At 40.9% G+C, this 23,189-nt stretch overlaps 1 protein-coding gene across 3 annotated transcripts in view; it reads left to right on the plus strand.

Moving 5' to 3' along the window:
- The window catches only part of RPS6KC1 (ribosomal protein S6 kinase C1), a 134,936-nt gene that overhangs the window by 62,605 nt on the left and 49,142 nt on the right, over window positions 1-23,189 (plus strand). For 2 of the 3 annotated variants that reach the window (XM_080647944.1, XM_080647946.1), the window contains one exon: window positions 11,424-11,516. The exons of the other annotated variant lie outside the window; for it this stretch is intronic. In XM_080647944.1, the coding sequence (XP_080504070.1) occupies window positions 11,424-11,516 (93 nt within the window). The remainder of the gene's footprint in view (window positions 1-11,423; window positions 11,517-23,189) is intronic. 3 annotated transcript variants of the gene reach the window in all.

Below are 23,189 nucleotides of genomic sequence, written 5' to 3' on the forward strand. Positions count from 1 at the left end.
GGATTTTTTTTTTTTAGCTTTTAGGCGAGAAGACTAGAGGAGAGTTTTTCTTGCTAGAGCAAGATGTTTTTCTTTTATAGTAAGCAATTGCTTTTTATTTTTATTTTGTATTTTATTCTATCAAACCTGGCCCTTATTTAGGTCAGGGACATGTTTGATTGTTTTCTTATCTAAAATTGAACTTAAATGTCTTCTAGAGGTTTTTTATTAGCTTGGTGAATTCATTATTTGTCTCCATTAACTTTCTTTGGGTGTCAATTTCAATGAACACAATGAGAGGACTAGTATAAATGATTTCCAAGGCCCTTTTAACTCTTAAATTCTGTGCAAAGCAGATATTCTCTTTTGAATCCATGTGTAAACATTGCTTTCCAGCCTGGTTGATTAAGAAAATAAAGGAATCCTTTCCAGTTTTAAATGTTTTGTTGATTACGGTTTTCCCCTGTGATCTAGGTCATGACTCATTCCACCTGAGTTTTCTGTGGTGGTTTAAGCTTTTTGCTTTATTGAATTTATTTATGAGACTCTTTGGTGGTAAATACAGAAGCTTTGAATTTCCCAGTCATTGTTGATAACATTCTTTTCAAAAAATGATAGAAAGGAGCAAAAGCACTCTCCTTTTCTTCTTCTTCTTCATTAATAAAAGGCCCCAAGAAAAGTATAGGTTTCAGACTAAAAGGAAATGATCTTTGTTTGAAGTAAAGGTGAAATCTTAACTGAAGGAGACAGATTTTTTTTTAAACTTTAAAAAATTAAATTGTAGATAACTTTGAATGATTTAAGAATTAATATTAAAAGGGGATTTCCCTGGAAAAGACTGGATATAGCTTTTTTTTTTCTATATTTAGCTCTAGGAATTTTAAACTCAAGATCAATCAAATTTAGAAAAAGAAAGTAAATAGTCTAAATTTAACACATCAAAGACTGTGTAGTTTCTAAAGTGTAAATACATTTTTTTGTCATGCATTTACAAGGTGTGAGTGAAAATATGTAGAATGTATGCCTTTCCTGACTCAAAATAATGCAGATTTTGAATATAATTGCTATAATATTAAAAATAGTTTTCTGTTGTGCATTTTGTTTGCTGGTGTTATTGGTATTTCTTAGTTCTTTAGAAAAAAGTATTTTAAAATGAGTTTATATCACCCTTAGTTAAACATGGGAAAGCAGAGTTGGCATTCAGGGGTATTCCAGATCAGGAATAGGATTGCAATTAAAAGCTGTGGTATATTTACACAATGGAATACTATACAGCCATAAAAAAGGAGATCTTACCCTTTGAGACAGCATGGAGGGACCTGGAGAGTGTTATGCTAAGCGAAATAAGCCAGTCAGAGAAAGACAAGTATCACATGATCTCACTTATATGTGGAATCTAATGAACAAAATAAACTGAGAACAAAATAGATCCAGAGACATGGAAGCATGAAACAGACTGACCAATCTCAGAGTGAAGGGGGTGGATGTGTGGTTAGAGATTAACTAAAGAACCTCCTAGATGCATGTATGCATAACCCATAGACACAGAAAATAGTGCAGTAGGGCTGGGGGTGGGTGGGTGCGACATCTGTAATACTTTCAACAATAAAGATAAATTAAAAAAAAAGTAAACAGCGTTATGCTTGATATGTGATTTAAGAGAGTCTTAGGAGGCTGGGTATTGAGGGTTAATAGGTTCCTAATGAAGGTCTTGGCAAAGCCAAAAATCTACCGGTGAAGCCAAGTTCAGGAACTATGTAGTTAGCTATTAGGGTTCGGAGTGTGGGTTCTGGATAAGTGTTTTCCTTTTGCCCTCGATTATTTCCTCCCAAGTAATGGTGATTCATTCTCAGATTATTTAAGGAGGAGTAGCTAATCCTACTTCAAATGTGGTGCTGGACCTATAGCATCACATCACCTGGGACCTTGTTGGAAATGCAGAATCTTATGGTCCCCCAGCCTGAGTGAATCAGAATCTCCATTTTAACAAGGTCCTCAGGCGATGTGCAGACAGGTTAAAGTTTCAGAAGTATACTAGCAAATTGGTAAGAATAGATACAGATCACATTGAGAGCAGGGAATAATATCAAATGAAAAAGACGGTGGGCAGGATAAATAGCAACTTAAAAAACCCATGAAACAAAAAGAAAGGTAAGCTTCACTTAGCCATTTAAAGAATGTAGAACAGGAACAGTACGTAAGTTTTGCTAGTGTGCTAACTAATCCACGGTGGTGGCTGCCCAGGAGCACTGTATGTATTGTGAGACAGAGTGTGGAATTAACAGCGATGTCTGCCAAGGGCTTGAGCACTTGCTATATTTTATATTTGGTTTTGAAGATTGTTGGGTCATCAATATTCTTGCCTTTCTCTGCCTGCCTCCTTGACCTCTGTATTTAGTTTTGGTATAGATGAATACAATTACTACTTGCTTCTCTAGGCATCTTCGGCTACAGAAACTAATACATATAACTGAAAATTCTACTTTTATTTATTAAGGAAATCAGCCATGCTGCCTAGAAATACATTGATCCTTCCCACCCCCTTAGCATTGGCTGAAGTTTCTCCAATGTCATGCATTGTTTTATAAGTAAGATTTAATCCCCTTTTATCTGTTATCTAGTTTTATCATTTTGGACAAATTGCTTCACCTTGCTGCTTCTTATATTAAAAAAAAAAAAGAATATTGGACTTGATCTCTGTCTCTTTCTGTTCTTAAAATTCTGTGGATTTATGTTTCATTTTGCCATCTGAGAAAAGGAATAGATCCATAGGGATTCTACCCAATTTAAACACTGCATATAAGAAATATAGGATTTTTTATTGATGATTTTATTTCATGATCTTTCTTTGTTCATTTCTTTGATCTTAAAGTTTTATAGATGGTTAAAGTAGAAAGAGAACTTTAATAATCACTTTATCTTTGGTCTTCTGCCATTACACCTTCACCATTCCTGTCTTTGTAGAAGTAACCTTATTAAATCACTATTTTTATTGGGTTGTTTCTTGTACAAAAACTTGTTTTCTAGACTCTGGAGTTTTGGACTTTTCTTCCTGGCATTCGAGGCCTGTGAAAACTGACTGACCCTACTGGTAATTTTATTTTCCTCTGTTCTACAGTTTGACCATTTTCCCCCCAATCAGGCCAGTTTCTTTCCAATCCTATATGTAATACCCTTTTCCTAACCTAATTTCTACATAGCATTTAAAATCACCTTTAGTTCCGCTTCTTTCTGCGACCAGTTTATCATACACTAATAGTGACTGTCTCTATTGTCTGATATTTTACAAAAAGGTTTTATTGTTATTTAACTTCATCTATTTGGCTTATCTCCTCAAGTAAACTGTAAATTCTTGAAGCTAGTGACTGTGCCTTTTGATGATTTATATCCTTTTTAGTTATCATGTTCATAGTGCACACCAGTAATTATTTATTGGAAGGTGCAGTAGAGTTTTTGTATTCTGCTATCTTTGCTGTTGAGATTGCTAAAGTGAACCAATAAGTTTCTTTTGGAAACTGATAGATCCAATAACATCAATGAATAAGAAGGTACAAGTAGCCAAAACCGGTTTGGTTCAGTGGATAGAGCGTCAGCCTGCGGACTGAATGGTCCGAGGTTCGATTTCGGTCAAGGGCATGTATCTCGGTTGCGGACACATCCCCAGTAGGGGGTGTGCAGGAGGCAGCTGATCGATGTTTCTCTCCCATCGATGTTTCTAACTCTCTCTCCCTCTCCCTTCCTCTCTGTAAAAAATCAATAAAAAAAAAATAAAAAAATATATATATATATATATATATATATATATATATATATATATATATATATAAAGAAGAAGGTACAAGTAGCCCTGGCCAGGTTATTCAGTTGGTTAGAGTGTTGTCCTGATACACCAAGGTGTGGATATGACCCCTGGTCAGGGCACATACAAGAATCAACCAATAAATGCATAAATAAGTGGAACAACAAATCATTGTTTCTCTCTCTCCCCCTTTCTCCCTTCCCCTCTCTCTCTAAAATTAATACGTAAAAATTAAAAAGAAAGAAGGTACAAGTAGGAGATACAGATGTTGGACGTATTTGGCCATATGGCCATATTTTCAAAGACAACTGTAATGGATAAATTATCACTTACTAGGGGCCCAGTGCACGAATTTGTGCACCTTGAAAGGAACTGTGGGCCATGAGGCTGCGCTGGGCCCAGGGGCAGGTCTTGGCCCATCACCACGCACCTACCTGGCCCCTCCCACCGCGGCCCCTGGTCCCATCTGCTGGCAGCCCCGCTCCTGGCTTCTGCAGCCGTCGCTTGCACCTGCTGACGGCGCAGAGCGATTGTGGCCAGTGCCAGCAGCAGGTGCGAGAGTGGCTGCTGCCCTAGTCGCCCCTCAGGAGCAGGGGGAGGTGGAGAAGCCCTCAGGGGTGACCAGGGTCCCCAGCTGCTGCTTGCACCCACTGACAGTGCTGAGCAATTGGGACCAGTGCTGGGGGCCGGCTGCGGGTGCGAGCAGGGCTGTTGCCAGCAGTGGATCTGAGAGGTGGCTGCTGGCCCTGATTTCCCCTTAGGAGCAGGGGGAGGTGGAGAAGCCCTGAGGAGTGATCGGGGCCAGCAGCTACTACTCGCAACCGCTGACAACGCCGAGTGATTGGGACTGGCACCAGGCGCCGGCAGCAGGTGTGAGGGGGGCCGGTACCGGCAGCAAGTGTGAGTGCTGGGCAGGACCATGGTGCGCAGGAGCAAAGAATTTTCAGTAATCACCAGAGGCTCGCCCCGATGACAGCAACCGGCGCCCCGCCTTGGTCTGTTGCTCCTGCTCATCTGCTCCACCATCCTGCCATGGCCAATGCCTGCCATGTTCCACGCTCTGCAGCCTGCTGCAGATGCCCACCATGTTCTGTGCACACCCCCTGGTGGTCAGCACATGTCATAGCGGCCAGTTGTTAGGTTGTACTGCTGTTTGGCCTATTTGCGTTTTATTTTATTTTTTATTTATTTATTTTAATTTTTTTATTTTAATAAATCTTTATTCAGATTATTACAATTGTTTCTCCTTTTTCCCCCCATAGCTCCCCTCCACCCAGTTCCCACCCCACCTTCTGCCCTTACCTCCCCCCCACTGTGCTCATCCATAGGTGTATGATTTTTGTCCAGTCTCTTCCTGAACCCCCACACACCCCTTTCTCCCTGAGGATTGTCAGTCCACTCCCTTTCTATGCCCCTGATTCTATTATATTCACCAGATTATTCTGTTCCTCAGGTTTTTAATTCACTTGATTTTTAGGTTCACTTGTTGATAGATATGTATTTGTTGTTCATAATTTTTCTCTTTACTTTTTTCTTCTTCTTCTTCTTTAAGAATACCTTTCAGCATTTCATATAATACTGGTTTGGTGGTGATGAACTCCTTCAGCTTTTTCTTATCTGTGAAGCTCTTTATCTGCCCTTCAATTCTGAATGATAGCTTTGCTGGGTAGAGTAATCTTGGTTGTAGGTTCTTGCTATTCATCACATTGGAAATTTCTTGCCACTCCCGTCTGGCCTGCATAGTTTCTGTTGAGAAATCAGCTGACAGTCGTATGGGTGCTCCCTTGTAGGTAACTAACTGTTTTTCTCTTGCTGCTTTTAATATTCTCTCTTTGTCTTTTGCTCTTGGCATTTTAATTATGATGTGTCTTGGTGTGGTCCTCTTTGGATTCCTTTTCTTTGGGGTTCTGTGCGCTTCCTGGACTTGTAAGTCTATTTCTTTCACCAGGTGGGGGATGTTTTCAGTCATTATTTCTTCAGATAGGTTTTCAGTATCTTGCTCTCTCTCTTCTTCTGGCACCCCCATAATTCGGATGTTGGTATGCTTGAAGTTGTCCCAGAGTCTTCTTACACTATCTTCAACTTTTTGGATTTTTTTTTTTTCTTTTTGCTTTTTTGGTTGAGTGTTTTTTGCTTCTTTGTATTTCAATTCTTTGACTTGATTTTTGTGTTCCTCTAGTCTGTTTTTGGGTCTCTGTATAATATTTTTTATTTCAGTCAGTGTATGTTTAATTTCCAGTTGGTCCTTTTTCATATCTTCGAGGGTCTCGTTATATTTATCGGCCTTTTCTAGGATATTCTTGAAAAGCCTTATAACCGTGGTTTTGAATTCTATATCCAGTCGTTTGTTTTCCTCCATTTCTTTCATTTGTGATCTGATTCTTTGACGCCGCATTTTCACTGCTTCCCTGAATTGGTAAGGTAGATTTGTGTGCTAGGTTTCCAATATGGCCCAGTGGGTCTGCCTCCCCAGTTAACCTGAGGTGGACACTCTTGGTGCACCCCTTTGTGGACTGTGTGTACAGCCTTGTTGTAATTAAGTCTTGATTGTTGTTGGTATCACTGGGAAGAATTGACCTCCAGGCCAGTTGGCTGTAAGGATCAGCTGTGTCTATGCTGGGAGAAGTTCGGTGCTGGAGACAGCCTTATAGGATTAGACTTGCCAAATTGCAATAGCCTCTCTGCTCAGCTTGGATGGGGTGGAGTCTCAGTCTTGGCTTCCCGTCAGCCTTGCCCTTGCGCGCACGTGCGCGCCTTCAGACCTCTGCCTTCCCCGGCTCCTGAGTCTTCGCCCGAGAGTCCAGACTCCCCCCACAAGAGCATGGGTCCCCAGGGGCTCGCCTGGAACTGGGGTTCACTGCAGTCAGAATTGGGGCTCAGTGCAGTCAGGAGCCTCTGACTCCCTTCCACTAGGGAAAGCCTGTGGCAACCTCCGCAGCCTTTGTGCGCACTGGCACGCGCGCGCCTTCAGTCCTCCGCCTTCCCCGGCTCCCGAGTCTCTGCCCGAGAGTCCAGACTCCCCCCACAAGAGCGTGGGTCCTCAGGGGCTCGCCTGGAACTGGGGTCCAGTGCAGTCAGAACTGGGGCTCAGTGCAGTCAGGAGCCTCTGACTCCCTTCCACTAGGGAAAGCCTGTGGCAACCTCCGCAGCCTTTGTGCGCACTGGCACGCGCGCGCCTTCAGACTTCTGCCTTCCCCAGCTCCCGAGTCTCCGCCCGAGAGTCCAGACTCCCCCCACAAGAGCGTGGGTCCCCAGGGGCTCGCCCGGAACTGGGGTCCAGTGCAGTCAGAACTGGGGTTCAGTGCGGTTGGGGGCTTCCTTCCCCCTTCCGCCAGAGAAAGTCAGCCAGGCTCTCAGCCGCCCTTCCTCTCTGCGCGCACAAAGACCCTTTGCCATACCTCCAATTCTCTGTGAGCTTTTCTCTTTCCTTTTAGTTGTAGAATTTTCACTCAGCCAGCTTTCCTGTGGTTCTGGATGGTGTCCGTTCTGTCTTTTAGTTGTAGTTTTGAAATTGTTGTGCGAGGCAGCAGTTTAGGTGCTTACCTATGCCGCCATCTTGGTTTCTCTCGGTCTATTTGCATTTTAGCCTTTTGTTAAAAAAATATTTTTATTGATTTCAGAGAGGAAGCGAGAGGGAGAGAGAGATGATAAAAACATCAAAAATGAGAGAGCATCATGGATCAGCTTCCTCCTGTACATCCCCTCTCCCCTCCTCTCCTCCCTCCCCCTCCCCCACCCCCTGCACTGGGGATCAAGCCCACAACCCAGGCATATGCCCTTGACCGGAATCGAACCTGGGACCCTTCAGTCCACAGGCCGATGCTTTATCCACTGAGCCAAACTGGCTAGGGCTTAGCCTTTTATTATATAGGATTCTTTCCCCTGCCCTATACATTTTCCTCAACATTTCTTTTACCAAAACCACAAGCACTTCTTATTTTCCCTCCCTCCCTTACCAAAGGATATGTTTATTGATTTCAGAGTGGAGGAAGTGGGGGGTGGAAAGGGAGAGAGAAACATCATCCATGTGAGAGAGAAGCATCAATTGGTTACCTCCCTCATGCACCCCTCCTGAGGATCGAACCTACAACCTTAGGTATATGCCCTGACCAGGAATCGAACTGGCAACCTTTTGGTGTACTGGGATGATGTTCGAACCAACTTAGCTACCTGGCCAGTGCCTTATTCTTTCTTGATAATGGAGGGGGAAATGAATTTTTAATTGTTAAACTATGTTGTGTGGTAGGAAGACAGCATATAGAGTTGAGGTCTAGACTAGGATCTTCTACTGCTCTTTCTGACCACAAACACTCAACCATTCTGAGCTTCCCTTTATTTATCTGTAAAATGGGGATTTAATAACTTCTTGTAAGTACTCCACTCAGGGCAGGGTGAGGGATAATGATGTAAATTAAGATAGAAGAGACTATTTCTGTTATATGTCTATTAAAGCACCCTGCTAAATATTTTTGTATCCTTAAAAATTCATCTTGGATTTTAAGCTTCTAGGGGGGCAGAGATGTATCTGTTTTTATTTATTTTTTATGTCCTTTAGCTCAGTACCTTATGAAATATTAAATAAGTATTTTTTGAAATTTATCTTAGAAGTATAAATTAAATCAATTTTAAACAATTATCCAGTGCAATTGCTATTATCACCAACATTCTCAAGTTAGGTGTTTTTAAAAAGTTGTCTTTTAAAAAACTTTTAAATGTATTTTTATTGCTTTTAGAAAGAGAGGAAGGGAAAGGGAGAGATAGATAGAAACATCGATGAGAAAGAAACATCTATCAGCTGCCTCCTGCACACTCCCTACTGGGGATAGAGCCTGTAACCCAGGCAGGTGCCCTGACCGGGAATCTAACTGGTGACCTCTTGGTGCATATCTTCTTTTTTAAATCCAACATTGCTTCTTCAGGCATATTGAAATTAGTATTTGCTTGCTGAACCTAAAAACCAACAAACAAAGAGGAGAGCAGCCCAGCCAGTGTGGCTCACTGATTGAGCGTTGACCTATGAACTAGGAGGTCAGGGTTCGATTCTCGGTCAGGGCACATGCTCGGGTTTCGGGCTTGATCCCCAGTGTGGTGTGTGCAGGAGGCAGCCGATCAGTGATTCTCTCTCATCATTGATGTTTCTGTCTCTCTCTCCCTCTCCTGTCGTCTCTAAAATCAATAAAAATATATTAAAAACAAAACAAAAAACAAAACAAAATGGAGAGCAATTATAATTGCTGCTTTTAGAAAATTTCACAAGTAAATTTTCCATTTGTAAATGGCACCTAATTTTTTTTCTTTCTTTCTTTCTTTCTTTCTTTCTTTCTTTCTTTCTTTCTTTCTTTCTTTCTTTCATTCATTAAGGTATTATATGTGTACATATCTTACCATTGCCCTCCCCACCCCACTCCCATACATGTCCTCACCCCCCAATGTTTTGCATCCGTTGGTTACTCTTATATGCATGCATATAAGTTCTTCAATTGATCTCTTATTTCCCCCACCTCTCCCTAACCTTACCGCTGTAATTTGTCAGTCTGTTTGATGCTTTACTGCCTCTGTATCTATCTTTTTGTTCATCAGTTTATAATGTTTTTCATTATCCCCAAATGAGTGAGATCATGTGGTATTTTTCTTTCATTGACTGGCTTATTTCACTTAGCATAATGTTCTCTAATTCCATCCAGTAAATGGCACCTAATTTATCGATGCAATCTCCTCTCTCATGTTTTGCTCCTCTCTTCCTCCTTCCTCTCTATTCTGTTCTTCCTCTCTCCTTTCAACTAACATGCTAGGCATTGTGAATACAAAGATGAATAAGGCATGTTTCCTCTTCTCACGGAGCTTCCTGTCTGGTGATGTTGGTCAGTACGAGGACTTGAAGTACCAAGAATGATGTCTCAGTAACTATTTATTAATCATGACAATTGATTAACCAGGATATTTATCTTCCACTCATGGGAGAAACATGTTTCCTATATAGCCTGATAGATTTTTGACAACAAAAAGGCCTGCTCTGAGTATATATTAAAGCAAAACTTTGTGTCTCCTGTCATTCTTTGCAGCATCACTATTTTAATATAAGGATTAATATAGCATTGCTTTCTGGTTATAAATGCAAAATGGAAGTGTCTTTGGAGTTTATCTAGTGTAATGTCTTACTTTACTGATAGGGAAAAACTAAGATCAATGTATGGAAAGTTAGGATTATTCTTTATTGTACGTAGTGCTTTCCTGTGTTCACTGACTTTTTTGGACTTATTTTGTAGCTAACCAATTAAGTTTTCCACATCACATATTTTCATATATTTAAAAAATGTTTCTTTCTCCTGTAAATCATCTCTTTTTTAGCTTAAACAGGTTTAGTTCTAATAATTATTGCTTATATGATGGAGTTTTTAAATTTTTCACTATTATTGGCAATTCTTCTGGAATCTGCCAATCTCTCTTAAAATACATACCATGTATTTATAGCAGAACACTAATGAAATGTAGTTTCATGAAGAGAGAATGATTTGTGTGCCCTCACTCCCCAAGTTTATCTATTTTTCCATTGTTTTTAGTTCTCTACTAGAAGTCTGGTGCACGAAATTCGTGCATGGGCAGGGGGGTTCCCTCAGCCAAGCCTGCACCCTCTTCAATCTGGGACCCCTCAGGGGATATCCGACTGCTGGTTTAGGCCTGATCCCGGGATCGGGCCTAAACCGGCAGTTGGACATCCCTCTTACAATCCAGGACCACTGGCTCCTAACTGCTCACCTGCCTGCCTGCCTGATTGCCCCCAACTGCCCCCCTGCCGCATGGTCACCCCCAACTGCCCCCCCTGCTGGCCTGGTTGCCCCCAACTGCTGCCTCTGCCGGCCTGGTTGCCCCCAATCCCACCCCTTCCCTCGCCAGCCTGGTCACCCCTTATTGCCCGCCCTGCTGGCCTGGTCACCCCCAACTGCCCACCTGCCGAACTGGTCACCCCCAACTGTCCCTCCCTGCCGGTCGCCCCCAACTGCCCCCCGCTGCCGACCTGGTTGCCCCCAACTGTCCCCCTGCCAGCCTGGTCGCCCCACACAGCCTGCTGTTCAGTTGTTTGGTCGTCCCTCACTAACCCCCCTGCCGGCCTGGTCTCCCCACGCATCCTGCTGTTCAGTCGTTTGTCCCTCACTAACCCTCCCTGCCAGCCTTGTTGCCCATGCAGCCTGTGTTTGGTCGTCCGTCCAGTTGTTTCGGTCAATACAGTCCCTGGCTTTTTATATATTAGGATTCTAAATTACTCTTGAGTGATCTGGGGTAAACATAAGGCTGTATTAATTGTTGGCTCAGTTATCCAATTGTTATAAAGTTTCAGTATAGTTGTGCAGTTTTGAACTGAATTATTGCACTAGAAACTATCAGCTCATTAATTTTTCTTTTTAAAATGTTATCATGATTTATTTACATGCAACTTTTTTCTTGCTTTTTCTTTTTTCTTTTCTTTATTTTTGATTTTATGATTTTTATCTTATTTTACATTACAGACAAACAGAAACTTCTTTCATCTTTCCATTCTCTGATTTATGATAAATTTAGTTTCCTTTGGCCTGGCATTTGCTTCAGCAGGCAGTCTTTCTTCAAGTACCTCCCTGATTGATGTATAATCTTTGATATCTTCCATTAGCCTCCAGGATCACTAAGTTCAAGGCCCCCTTGGAACCTAAGGAGCCCTGCCGAGGAGCTGAAGGCCTTCAGAGTCCTTGGGGTGATTGACAAGGTAATTCTTCAGTGCCTCTTCAAGAGTTCAGTCATAAATCGACTGCATGCTGACATTATGGCTTTGAAGCTTTGGATCTTAAGGATATGAAACAAAAGGAGAAAATGACTCAAATGCATCTGCACTTTAAAATAACAAAAGCAGAAGAGAAAAAGCTTTTATCTAAGCAATTCATGTAAGGTCATGCAAAATATATTGGAGCTAAAGGAGAAGGTGCGTATTTGTTGGCATTCAGTGGAGTAGGGGTTTGGTTTTTTAAACCTGTTATAGCAGGGTAAAGATACACTTTGTTAGTTATAAAAACTTGGGAGTCAGTAGTTATCACATTAACTGGTGTAGTCAATATAATTAATCAAAAAGAAAAATGGCATCCTCCCAATTATTACTATTTATTAATCACCTACTATGTGTCAAACCATATCTTAGGCATTTCATATAAAACGAATTATTTAATCATTTTCACAACTCTGTTATTTGCATCTTAGTGAGAAAATGATGTTTAAAAGAGGTTAAGTAACTTGCGCAAAGATCACATAGCTAATTTAGGGTAGTGCAGAAATTCAAACCTAGATCTTTGTGACTTAAAAAGCTGTGCTTTTTCTAATACACTTAATCCCCCTCCACATACACGCGCGCGCGCGCGCACACACACACACACACACACACACACACTCCTTTATATTTGGAATAAAAACACTAAGATAACAGATATCTGCCACTGAGTTTCCCCAGTTTGGTATCATCTCAGATATGCTAAACATGCCCAGTCCTGGGCCTCTTAGAGAATTTAAAAATGTAATTTAAAAACTATACATAATAAACTGTGTTTTAAATATATTTGATCAACCATTACTTTTACCTTTCAAAGTCAAATAAAATGCCTTAGTTAATGTTAAGGTGTACATTAATTTAAATATTTTTTACATTAACCATCTTTTATGAAGCACCTTAGTGGTCATTTGTATCTTACTGAGTACTTCTTGTCTTCTAAAGTATGCATGTGATTCCATGCTAAAACCTAGCAATATGCAGTATATCGCAGGTAATTTAGACAGTAATTTATAGTTTGAGGTATTCTAAAAGGAACATTAGGTTGGATATTACATGAAGCTCTCAGTGTCTTACTAAATTCTTATAAGCATCATTTTCCTCAAATTCATATGACTGAATTTTGAACTTAGAATTTCTGAGAGAGTTCACTATTGTATAACTTATCAGAATGATGTTAGGAGAGAACAGCTAAAATAAAAAATTTAAATAAGATCCAGTCTCATAATATAACTAGTGGCCTAGTACATGGATTCGTGCACATTGAAAGGGAATTAATTAGAAGAAATATTTTAATATCGCTATTTGCCCTTTCTCTATAATAGAAGTGTCAACCAAATTCACCATTGACGACAGATCCAAACACACTCGTGCGATTGGCGCCAGCGAGAGTGTTACATGTATTGTGCATGTGCAAGTCAACTTAGCCTTTTATAGATATAGAATAAACTTGCTTAATTAGACATGCCTTCTGATTTAGCTAAACTTTTTCCAGTCCAGTGAAGCACCCCAAATTCTCTTTTAGGTAATTGTCAGCAACACAGCAGTAAATATCAACATGAAGCAGGTTATTATTGTAGATCATGCAGGGAGAACAAAGGGTAAAATATTTAACTGCAGCAGTATTTGATTATATTCTGCGCAGTGAGAAATCCTGAAGTCATTTTCAAGGTCCACCATTTCTTCTTTTCAGTGGGGTCAAGTTTCTAAGTTTTCTAAATCTCCGTTTTCTGGCTAATGAAAAGAAAATAGGATTCCACCAAGTCTCCTATCTACCTACTCCAGGACCTCTGTGAGGATCAAATGACATGAGGCATGGGAAAACGCTTCACAGACATTTGGCTCAAGTGTACAATGTTTGCACCTGGCTATAAAGCAAGTCATGTTCCTGGGCTGAAGAAACTCCAAGGAGGCTAGTCGCTAGGGAGAGAAAGCTGGGCCTTGCTATGTGACGTCATTACCTGGTGCCCACAGCAACCGTTTCCAGGCTGGGCTGGGCTATGGGATGCATCTTGCACCATGGGGGTCTCAGCAGCGTTGGCTGCAATTTGGTGGTGTGTCACTCCGGGGTGGTGGTGGGGCCTGTGTCCCACTTGTGGGAAGCTGAGTATTGCTTTGTTGGCACCAGGTCTGTGGTGCCATTTCTTTGTAAATGGCCAGTGCGCTTCACGCCAGCTCCTGCATTGAGCATTGGCCCCCTGGTGGTCAGTGCACATCATAGCGACTGGTTGGACAGTTGGGAGGGACACTTAGCATAGAGGCCCGGTGCATGAAATTCGTGCACGGGGGAGGTGTCCCTCAGCCCAGCCTGCACCCTCTCCAATCTGGGACCCCTTGAGGGATGTCCGACTGTCCATTTAGGCCCGATCCCACCGGGCAGTTGGACATCCCTCTCACAATCCAGGACTGCTGGCTCCCAGCTGCTCGCCTGCCTGCCTTCCTGATTGTTCCTAACCGCTTCTGCCTGCCAGCCTGATCACCCCCTAACCACTCCCCTGCCAGCCTGATTGATGCCTAACTGCTCCCCTGCCAGCCTGTTTTCCCCTAACTGCCCTCCCCTGCAGGCCTGGTCACCTCTAACTGCCCTCCCCTGCAGGCCTGGTCACCCCTAACTGCCCTCCCCTGCAGGCCTGGTCACCCCTAACTGCCCTTCCCTGCAGGCCTGGTACCCCCCAACTGCTCTCCCCTGCAGGCCTGGGTCCCCCCCAACTGCCCTTCCCTGCAGGCCCGGTCACCCCCAACTTCCCTCCTCTGCTGGCTTGGTCACCCCTAACTGTCCTCCCCTGCAGGCTTGATCGCCCCCAACTGCCCTCCCTTGCAGGCCTGGTCCCTCCTAACTGCCCTCCCCTGCTGGCCTGATCACCCACAACTGCCCTTACTTTCAGGCCTGGTCCCTTCCAACTGCCCTCCCCTGCTGGCCATCTTGTGGTGGCCATCTTGTGTCCACATGGGGACAGGATCTTTGACCACATGGGGGAAGCCATCTTGTGTGTTGGAGTGATAGTCAATCTGCATATTACTCTTTTATTAGATAGGATAGAGTTCTGGTGCATGGGTGGGGGCTAGCTGGTTTGCCCTGAAGGGTGTCCCGGATCAGGGTGGGGGTTCCCTTGGGGTGTGGGGCAGCCTGGGTGAGGGGCCTGTGGTGGTTTGCAGGCTAGCCACGCCCCCTGGTGACCCAAGCGGAGGCCCTGGTATCTGGGATTTATTTATCTTCTACAATTGAAACTTTGTAGCCTGGAATGGAGCCAAGCCTTCTACTCCCTCCGTGGTAGCAGTCATTTCTGTTGGGATTTATGTATCTTCTATAATTGAAACTTTGTAGCCTTAAGTGGAGGCCAAGGCAGGCCAGGGTGTGTGGAAAGCTTGGCTTCTTCCATCGCTGGGGGCAACCCTAGCCTCCTGCTCTCTCCAGCTCGATGGCTGCCGCCATTTCTGTTGGGCTTTATTTATCTTCTATAATTGAAACTTTGTAGCCTGGAGTGGAGGCCTGGGGTCACCAGGGTGTGCGGAAAGCTTGGCTTCCTCCATTGCCATGGAAACCCAAGCCTCCCTCCTGCTTTCTGTGGCCACAGCCATCTTGTTTGGGTTTATTTGCATATCACCTCCTGATTGGCTGGTGGGCGTGGCTTGTGATGTAGCAGAAGTATGGTCAATTTGCATATTACTCTTTTATTAGATAGGATAGATAGATATTCAAAATGTCCAGGTTTCTATAGAAAATTATCGAGAAAAGACAGTTCACTGATACCAACAGTGAGATGATAGAGATGTTAGTTATCTCACAGGATTTATAACAGCCATCATGAAAATACTTAAGAGAGCAATTGCAGACACACATAACACAAAATAGAAAGTCTCAGCAAAGAAACAGAAGGTGAAAAGAAAAACCAAATGAAGATTTAGAACCAAAAAAATACAATAAGAGGGAAAAAAACCTCTCAATGGGCTCAACAGCAGAATGGATGGGACAGAATAAAAATAGTGCATTTGAATATGGAACAATAGAAACTACCCAATCTGAATAGAGAAATAGAATGGGGGGAAAATGAACAGAGATCCAGGAACCTATGAGGCTAAATTCAACAGTTCTAACACTCATGTCATTGGGGTTGCAGATGAAGAGGAGAAAGGAGGGAGCTAACAAGTGTTTGAAGAAATATGGCGAGACATAATCCTACAGATTCAAGAAGTGAATCTCAAACAGGATAAATCCAAACAAATCCATGGCAAGGCACACATCATAGTCCAACTTCTAAAAAGTAAAGATGAGAAAATTTGAAAGCAGCAAAAGAGAAGCACTTACAGAGGAAAAATAGTTTGAATGACAGTGGATTTCTCATCAGAAGCCATCAATGCCATAAGGATGGCACACCATTTTTTAAACGCTGAAAACAATGGCACTGTGAAGATCCTTAACTATCTCCTCCTGGGGATCTAGTACCAGCAGCATTCTGGGAGCTCACAGGGAGAAGGGGGATGTCCTCACCAATTCGGCCTGCAGGTTTTCATACAATGCTCCTGTTTTCAGTACAAACAGTTCCACCTTCAGCTGTCCAGTTTCTGATTCCACGTCTTTAGAAAATGAACCTCTCTCTAGTCTTTGGCTGGGGAGGAGAGGGCAGCTGCCTGGCTGTCTGTGCAGTGGCCTAGAGCAGTGGTTGGCAAACCACAGCTCGCGAGCCACACGCGGCTCTTTGGCCCCTTGAGTGTGGCTCTTCCACAAAATACCACGTGCGGGCGCGCATGTACAGTGCGATTGAAACTTCGTGGCCCATGTGCAGAAGTCGTTTTTCGGCTCTCAAAAGAAATTTCAATCGTTGTACTGTTGATATTTGGCTCTGTTGACTAATGAGTTTGCTGACCACTGGCCTAGAGTGTAGACTTTTCCCCAGTCCTCCTGTTTTCAGGAGATACCTGGTACCCCTCATTTCTGGAGTTCTGCAGGAAGAACTGGCTTGCCTTTTGTTGTTGTTTTCACCTGTAGACATTTGGCATCTGTTTTCTGTCTACTAAAATTTTGTCCTCTTTTCACATCTCTCTTGTTTACAGTCACTGTACATCTTTTAAAATCTGTTTACTGTTATTCAGTGGGGTTTCTATGGGAGATTGTGATCTATATTTAAGAGAATGTTAAATTTAACACATTATGTAGTCCTCTCAGCTTCATGGCATCCATAATTTTGATCACGTCTTTGTTGATTTTTTCAAGTTGTTAATTTTTAAAAAATCAAATAGTACAAAGAGTCCTGTAGGTGATTTATGGCTAGAATAATTATTTCAAGTTGACCCACCACCCTCTGGGTATTGCCAGTTACATCAAACCCATCTTTCCTTCAACTGGGTTTCAAATTAAAATGTAGGCATTCCAAACTCTTTCTAAGTTAAAGTTGTACACTATTTTCTTATTCCCCTTTAAAGATGTACTATTATTTTCGTCTGGTCTTATTTTTCTCCAGTTCATCGTCAACACTGCTGGAGGATAACTTACAACAATTAACTTAAAGTGATCTTTCTAAAACTAATAACCCTTTTGCTTACAGTTCTTAATACCTTCACATAGTTTTTAGGCTAATTTCAAGCTTCTTAGCTAAGCCTATGGAGACCTTTGATTCTCAGTGTGTTTCTTCCTCCCCTTTTCCCAGACACCACAGCGTGCTCTCTGGCCACAGTCCTGTTGAACCCGTCAGGTATGCAAGGTGTCATGTTTAACACATGATGTCCCCCTCTGCCTGGAGTGACTTTTCCTTCCCTTCCTCACTTAATTTCTTCTCATTCTTAATTGTTGTCTTCTCTTGGAAGCCTCCTTTGTTTTCTGATTTAAATATCTCTTGCCGTGTTCTTTTTTTGTTGTTAATCCTCACCCAAAGATATTTTTCCATTGATTTTTAGGGAGAGTTGGAAGAGAGAGGGAAAGACAGAGAGAAACATCGATGTGAGAGAAATACATCTACTGGTTGCCTCCTGCACACGCTTTGCCCAGGGCCCGGGCCAGGGAAGAACCTGCAACCAAGGTACGTGCCCTTGATTGGAATTGGACCCGGGACCCTTTGGTCTGCAGGCTGACGCTCTGTTCACTGGGCCAAACTGGCTAGGGCTCTTGCTGTGTTCTTTTAATGCCTTGAACTTATGTGTGATAGCATTCATCCATATTGTATGGAATTTTTTTCATTTGCAGTGTGTTTTGTATTTGTATGGTAGTTTTTGACATTTCTATGCCTCCTACAGTAAGCCTTCATATTCCTGAAGTGATCAAGCATTTTTCTTCTTCTTGTTAAAAAATGAGCATTTTTATTTTGGCCCTGTATTTACAGACATCTGTTAGACAGAAAAGATAATCTAAATCCTGTGCTCAAGATATATGTTTTTGGTGAATACGTCTCAATAACATATCAAACAGCGGCTTAGTGACTACATCTTGTTTAATTTTGGATTCTTGGCATTAGCATAGAGATTTACAAATAGCAGATACTTAATATACAAGTGTTGAAACCATTTATTCTAATTGGCCTGACTCCTCACCATTTCTCTGCATGTCTTTTCCATGTCTTTTTTCTCATTCATTCATTCAGCAGATATTTATTGAATTTCTGTGTGTCAGGGATGGTATTAGCCACTGGAGATATAATGGTGAATAAACACACCTAATCTCTACCCTCTCAGAGTTTATAATTGAGTGGGAAATAGAAATGAACTGACAGTTACAGTACAGTGTGAAAGTGCTTTGGGTGAAGAAAAAGTGTACACGAGGGTATTGTGAGAACATACAGGAGGGGCACCTAGCTCGGGCTTCTACTTAGGCTTTGTAGAATAAGCAAAGCAAAGAAAGGAGGGGTGAGTAGGATTTAGCTCATAGAAGAGTGTTCTAGGCTAAAGGGGCGGGACACTCCACTTAGAGAGGTTGCTCTCTTTCTAGCTTCTTCAGCTTTTTCATTTCGTCCTTCTTGACCACTTATGTTTAGTCTATTCTTCAAGACAGCTGAAAGCTTGCCTCCTCCATAACTAATAACCTACTCATCTTTTCTTTCTTTGAATTAAGTTTAGTATTCAATTGTGTATTATTTTCACTTGTATAATTTTAGTTGCCTTAAATATATTGTTAACTTGTCCTGAAAGGCAGGAACTATATCTTTTATTCCTTTTTATTTTCTCTGATAATGCCTAACTGAATACAGTGCTATCCATATAAGGATTCAATAAATGCTTGCTGAATAGTTGTAAAGGGAACAAAAAGAGACAATATATGGGTTTTAAGATTTCAAATACTTAGTGAGTCTGCACCTCAAAATATACTATACCAGCAGGATCAGAGCAAGAGGGTGGTTTGAATGGACAACTGTCAGAACGTTCCTCCACCTCCCCTTTCACCTTCTCTCACAAAGCACACCCATAGATTGTTGGCAGAGTACTTTGATGCAGTCAATGAAATTGTCAGTTTGAGAATGAGCGTTTTGCCTTGTGTTACATATATGCTTTTAAATACTTTGGAATTTTTCAGAACATGAACACATTGTATTTTTATACTAAATAAATTTTCCAGGTCATCTTAAAACACTGTTCAGTTTTAATCAATACCAGAAGTTCAGCTCCATCTGCTATGAAAGTACAAAACTCATTAAAAACATTTAAAAGTAATAGCTTCCTTGCCCTTGAGGCATTTTCTTCTGAATTGCAATCAAGCTACCTTTGACATTGGCAACTTAGTTGGATATGTATTGATTGACTTGAAGATGTAGCCTCTGTGTCCATTATCATAAGATAGCATTTATTAACTGAGTATACACTGTACCACTTCTGAACACTCTATAAAAACTACCTGCAGACATACTTGCTGCTTTTTAAGGATTTATGTTTTCAGGACCTGTAAATGATTCAGGTATATTTATAGAACACATCCAGCAGCAGTATGAAAATATTAAACCAGGATATGAATAGACTTAGTTTGTATCAGCACTAGAGTATTAGGTTTTTCTAGCAAATGCAAATAAGAGATCTAAAATTAAATACAACAGACTATACTTTTAATTAAAGTAATTTTCATCTAAATTCAAGTCATTATTTAAGATTTTTTAAAAATTGATTTTTAGAGAGAGAGGAAGGGAGAGGGAGAGAGGGAAACATCTATCAGCTGCTTCCTGCATGCCCCCCTACCAGGGATCAAGCTTGCAACTCTGGCATGTGCCCTGAGAATCCAACTGAGAACTTTTTGGTGTCCGGCTACGCCCAACCAACTGAGTTTTAACCTCTCTTTAGCATAATCTCTTTGTGGCCTTGGGCAAGTTGCTTCACAGAAACTGAAAAAGACAACCAAAACAAGAATGATGAAGGTTTAGAGAGCTAACTTTTAAAGCCTTTGGATCTGAGAAGAACCTCCTAAGTGGATGTTTTCCTAGCTCTTCAGCATTTCTATCTTAAACCCAATTGTTTCTGTCTTATATTCTGCCTTCTGCTATGTTTATATCCAGTTTTCTTACAAAGACACACCATGTCCTCTGGAAGCAGGTTTTATGAAGTAATAGGTGTATAGGCCTAGGATTTGAAAATTATACAAAATAAAACTCTTTTTGGGGGGTATGTATATAAAAGACATTTCTGTGTTGGCTTTATTGTTCACTAACTCATTAACCTCACATCCTAGTATGAGACATCATTGATATTGATGGCTTATATTCATTGACACTGACTAACAGGATTATAAGAAATTTAAAAAATATATATATTTTATTGATTTTTTGACAGAGAGGAAGGGAGAGATAGAGAGTTAGAAACATCGATGGGAGAGAAACATCGGTCAGCTGCCTCCAGCACACCCCATACTGGGGATGTGCCCGCAACCAAGGTACATGCCCCTGACCGGAATCAAACCCGGGACCCTTCAGTCCTTAGGCCGACACTCTATCCACTGAGCCAAACCTGTTAGGGCAGGAATATAAGAAATTTTAAATTCATGTTTGTGGCTGAAATAATTACTTCTTGGGCTGTTTTTCTGGAGTGTACAGGTATTTTGTATTGCTGTAGGGCAAGGCCTACATTTAGCTATTTGCCTAAAGATGAATAATCCAGAGGTTTGGCCGACTTTTAGATGGGAAGTAGAGAAACATTTTTTAAATCTCTTTTCTGATCCTGATATTAGTCTGTCAAAGAAAACAAACTTTTGCCAATCATATTTCAATGTGCTTTGGAGAAATGAAACAATGTAGGCTTTGAATTTTGAGTAAATTACTTGTATTGGCAAGTTTGTTTTAGTACCACCAAAATATACTTTTCTTTTTCTAATCGTATAATTCATAATATGTTTATAACATATCTTAGAACATATACTCTGGTAGCATTTACTCTTAGTTATCAAAATGAAAAACTATGATTGTTAAAAAAATCATCATAGTGCCCTAACTGGTTTGGCTCAGTGGATAGAGCGTCGGCCTGCTGACTGAAGGGTCCCAGGTTCGATTCCGGTCAAGGGCATGTACCTTGCTTGCGGCCACATACCCAGTAGCGGGTGTGCAGGAGGCAGCTGATCGATGTTTCTCTCTCATCGATGTTTCTAACTCTCTATCCCTCTCCCTTCCTCTCTGTAAAAAATCAATAAAAATATTTTTAAAAGATCATCATAGTTATTATTGAAGTTACTAAGTATACAAAGGTATAAGTTGAGTTCACATGGAGTACACACACACAATACACTGTTGTATTATGTTATAGAAACCATCCCTGGTTACATACAACAGTTTATGATTGTATTCCATTTAAACAGAGGACAGGACAAACGGGATTCATTGGCAGTTCTTATGGTACATGAATGCTTAATAATGCCCTAATTTTAAATTAATTAATAACAAATTCTCTGTGGAACTTTAAAAGAATTTTTTAAAAATCTGGATTTAGATTAGAATTATGCAAACTAAATGCATCTGTTGCCATTTTCAAACCAAGAATAAAAAGATGCTTTTTGCATTATTTTCTAAAAATTTATTTTCTATAATGATTTTCTTTTAGCTGCATTTAAAATATTAAAGAAAAAAGCAGAAAGCAAAGCATAAGCCTGGTAGCTCAGCTGGTTAGAGTATCATCCCCACACACCAAGGTTGTGGGTTCTTCCCCGGCCAGGCACATGAAAGAGTCAGCCAAAGAATGCATAACTATAAGTGGAACAACAAACTGATGTTTCTCTCTCTCTCTCCCTTTCTAAAATTAATAAATGAAAAATGAAAAAAATTACTTAAAAAAGCAGAAAGCAAAGATGAAGGATAAGAAAATTTCATATTAGTAAATTTCTTTCAAGGTGATTATATGACAGTTCTTCAGTATCATAATTGAATATAGCCAGATTGAGATTCTCTTTTTTAAAATATATTTTAAAACACACCACAGTATTTTGTTTCTATATGAGGTATTGTGGTAAATGTGATCATTACCATAAATAAATGGCATTTTTTGAGTAGGCAGAAATGAGGATTTTTAATTGGCATTTTGTGGATTTTATAAAACCTCTTCGCAAAGTACATTTTCCTTGGGTAACATTTGGATTGTGGGTGTGATGGTAACAGAAAACAAGCCTTTCAAAACAAAGTGTCTTATGACTACATAAAAACATATAAATTGTTATCCATAGACCGACTGATTAAAAAACCTTGAATTTTATGGTTTATTTTACTCATTGTATACTTATTTTGAATAAAATCAGAGGGGATTTTAAATGTGACTAAATCTCCTCCTTTTTTTTTTTAAGAGAAAAGTCATCCTATTTACTTAATTTACTTAAGTAAATTCCACTAGAAGTAGTATTTCTCTTGTCTTTTTGTGTAGCCATTAGAGTCCCCTGTGACCTTGGGTACATATTCTAAGGGTTCGTGATGTTCTGTATTTTCTGGTAGCTTGCCTGTTGCCTGCCTCTGGGTCCATCATCCCCCTTACACTGACTTAGGCAGTATTTCTTTAGTCTCTTATCTTGGGGCTTTGATGCATCTGTTCTGAAGGTGGCCACAGTGACTTTGGGTAGCAGCAGATGGTAAACCTTCAGGCTGCCACCGGCTATACTGGTGTTTAGTTGGAAAGTTAACATTTGATGAAGAATCAGTAGTGCATATGAAAGAGCTTTCACTGCTGAAATATCTTTTAATTAAAAAATTAGCATACTAAAACCTTTGCACATGTCTGGGCATTTAAAGAAATCTAAAATTAGTTGCTTTCTTATAGATAAATTAGTTATTTACCAGCTTAGTTTTGTTGCTTGCTTTTCCTAATGTGGTTCTTTCCCTGCTGTTCCTGGCCCAATTTGCCTGTAGTAAAGGCGGATAATATAATTAGCTAAACTTAAATAGGGGATGTTTTTTAGGAGTTAAGGTGTTTGGATAAACATTTAAAGTATACTTTGTATTATGGTATTTTGGAAAGAAATGTGAATCTTGAGTACTATCTCCATGCATTCCTGTAAATTTGGCCTGATGTTTCCTACCTTTGAAGATAACTCTAAGCCAGGGCCGGGGAACCTTTTTTCTGCCAAGGGCTATTTGGATAGTTATAACATCATTCGGAGGCCATACAAAATTATCAAGTTAAAAATTAGCCTGCTATATTTGGTCAAACATTTAATTAACTCACCCTTGGCAGGGCCAGACCAAATCA

Source organism: Plecotus auritus (assembly GCF_963455305.1).
Source record: "Plecotus auritus genome assembly, chromosome: 12".
In the NCBI taxonomy this organism is placed as follows: domain Eukaryota; kingdom Metazoa; phylum Chordata; class Mammalia; order Chiroptera; family Vespertilionidae; genus Plecotus; species Plecotus auritus.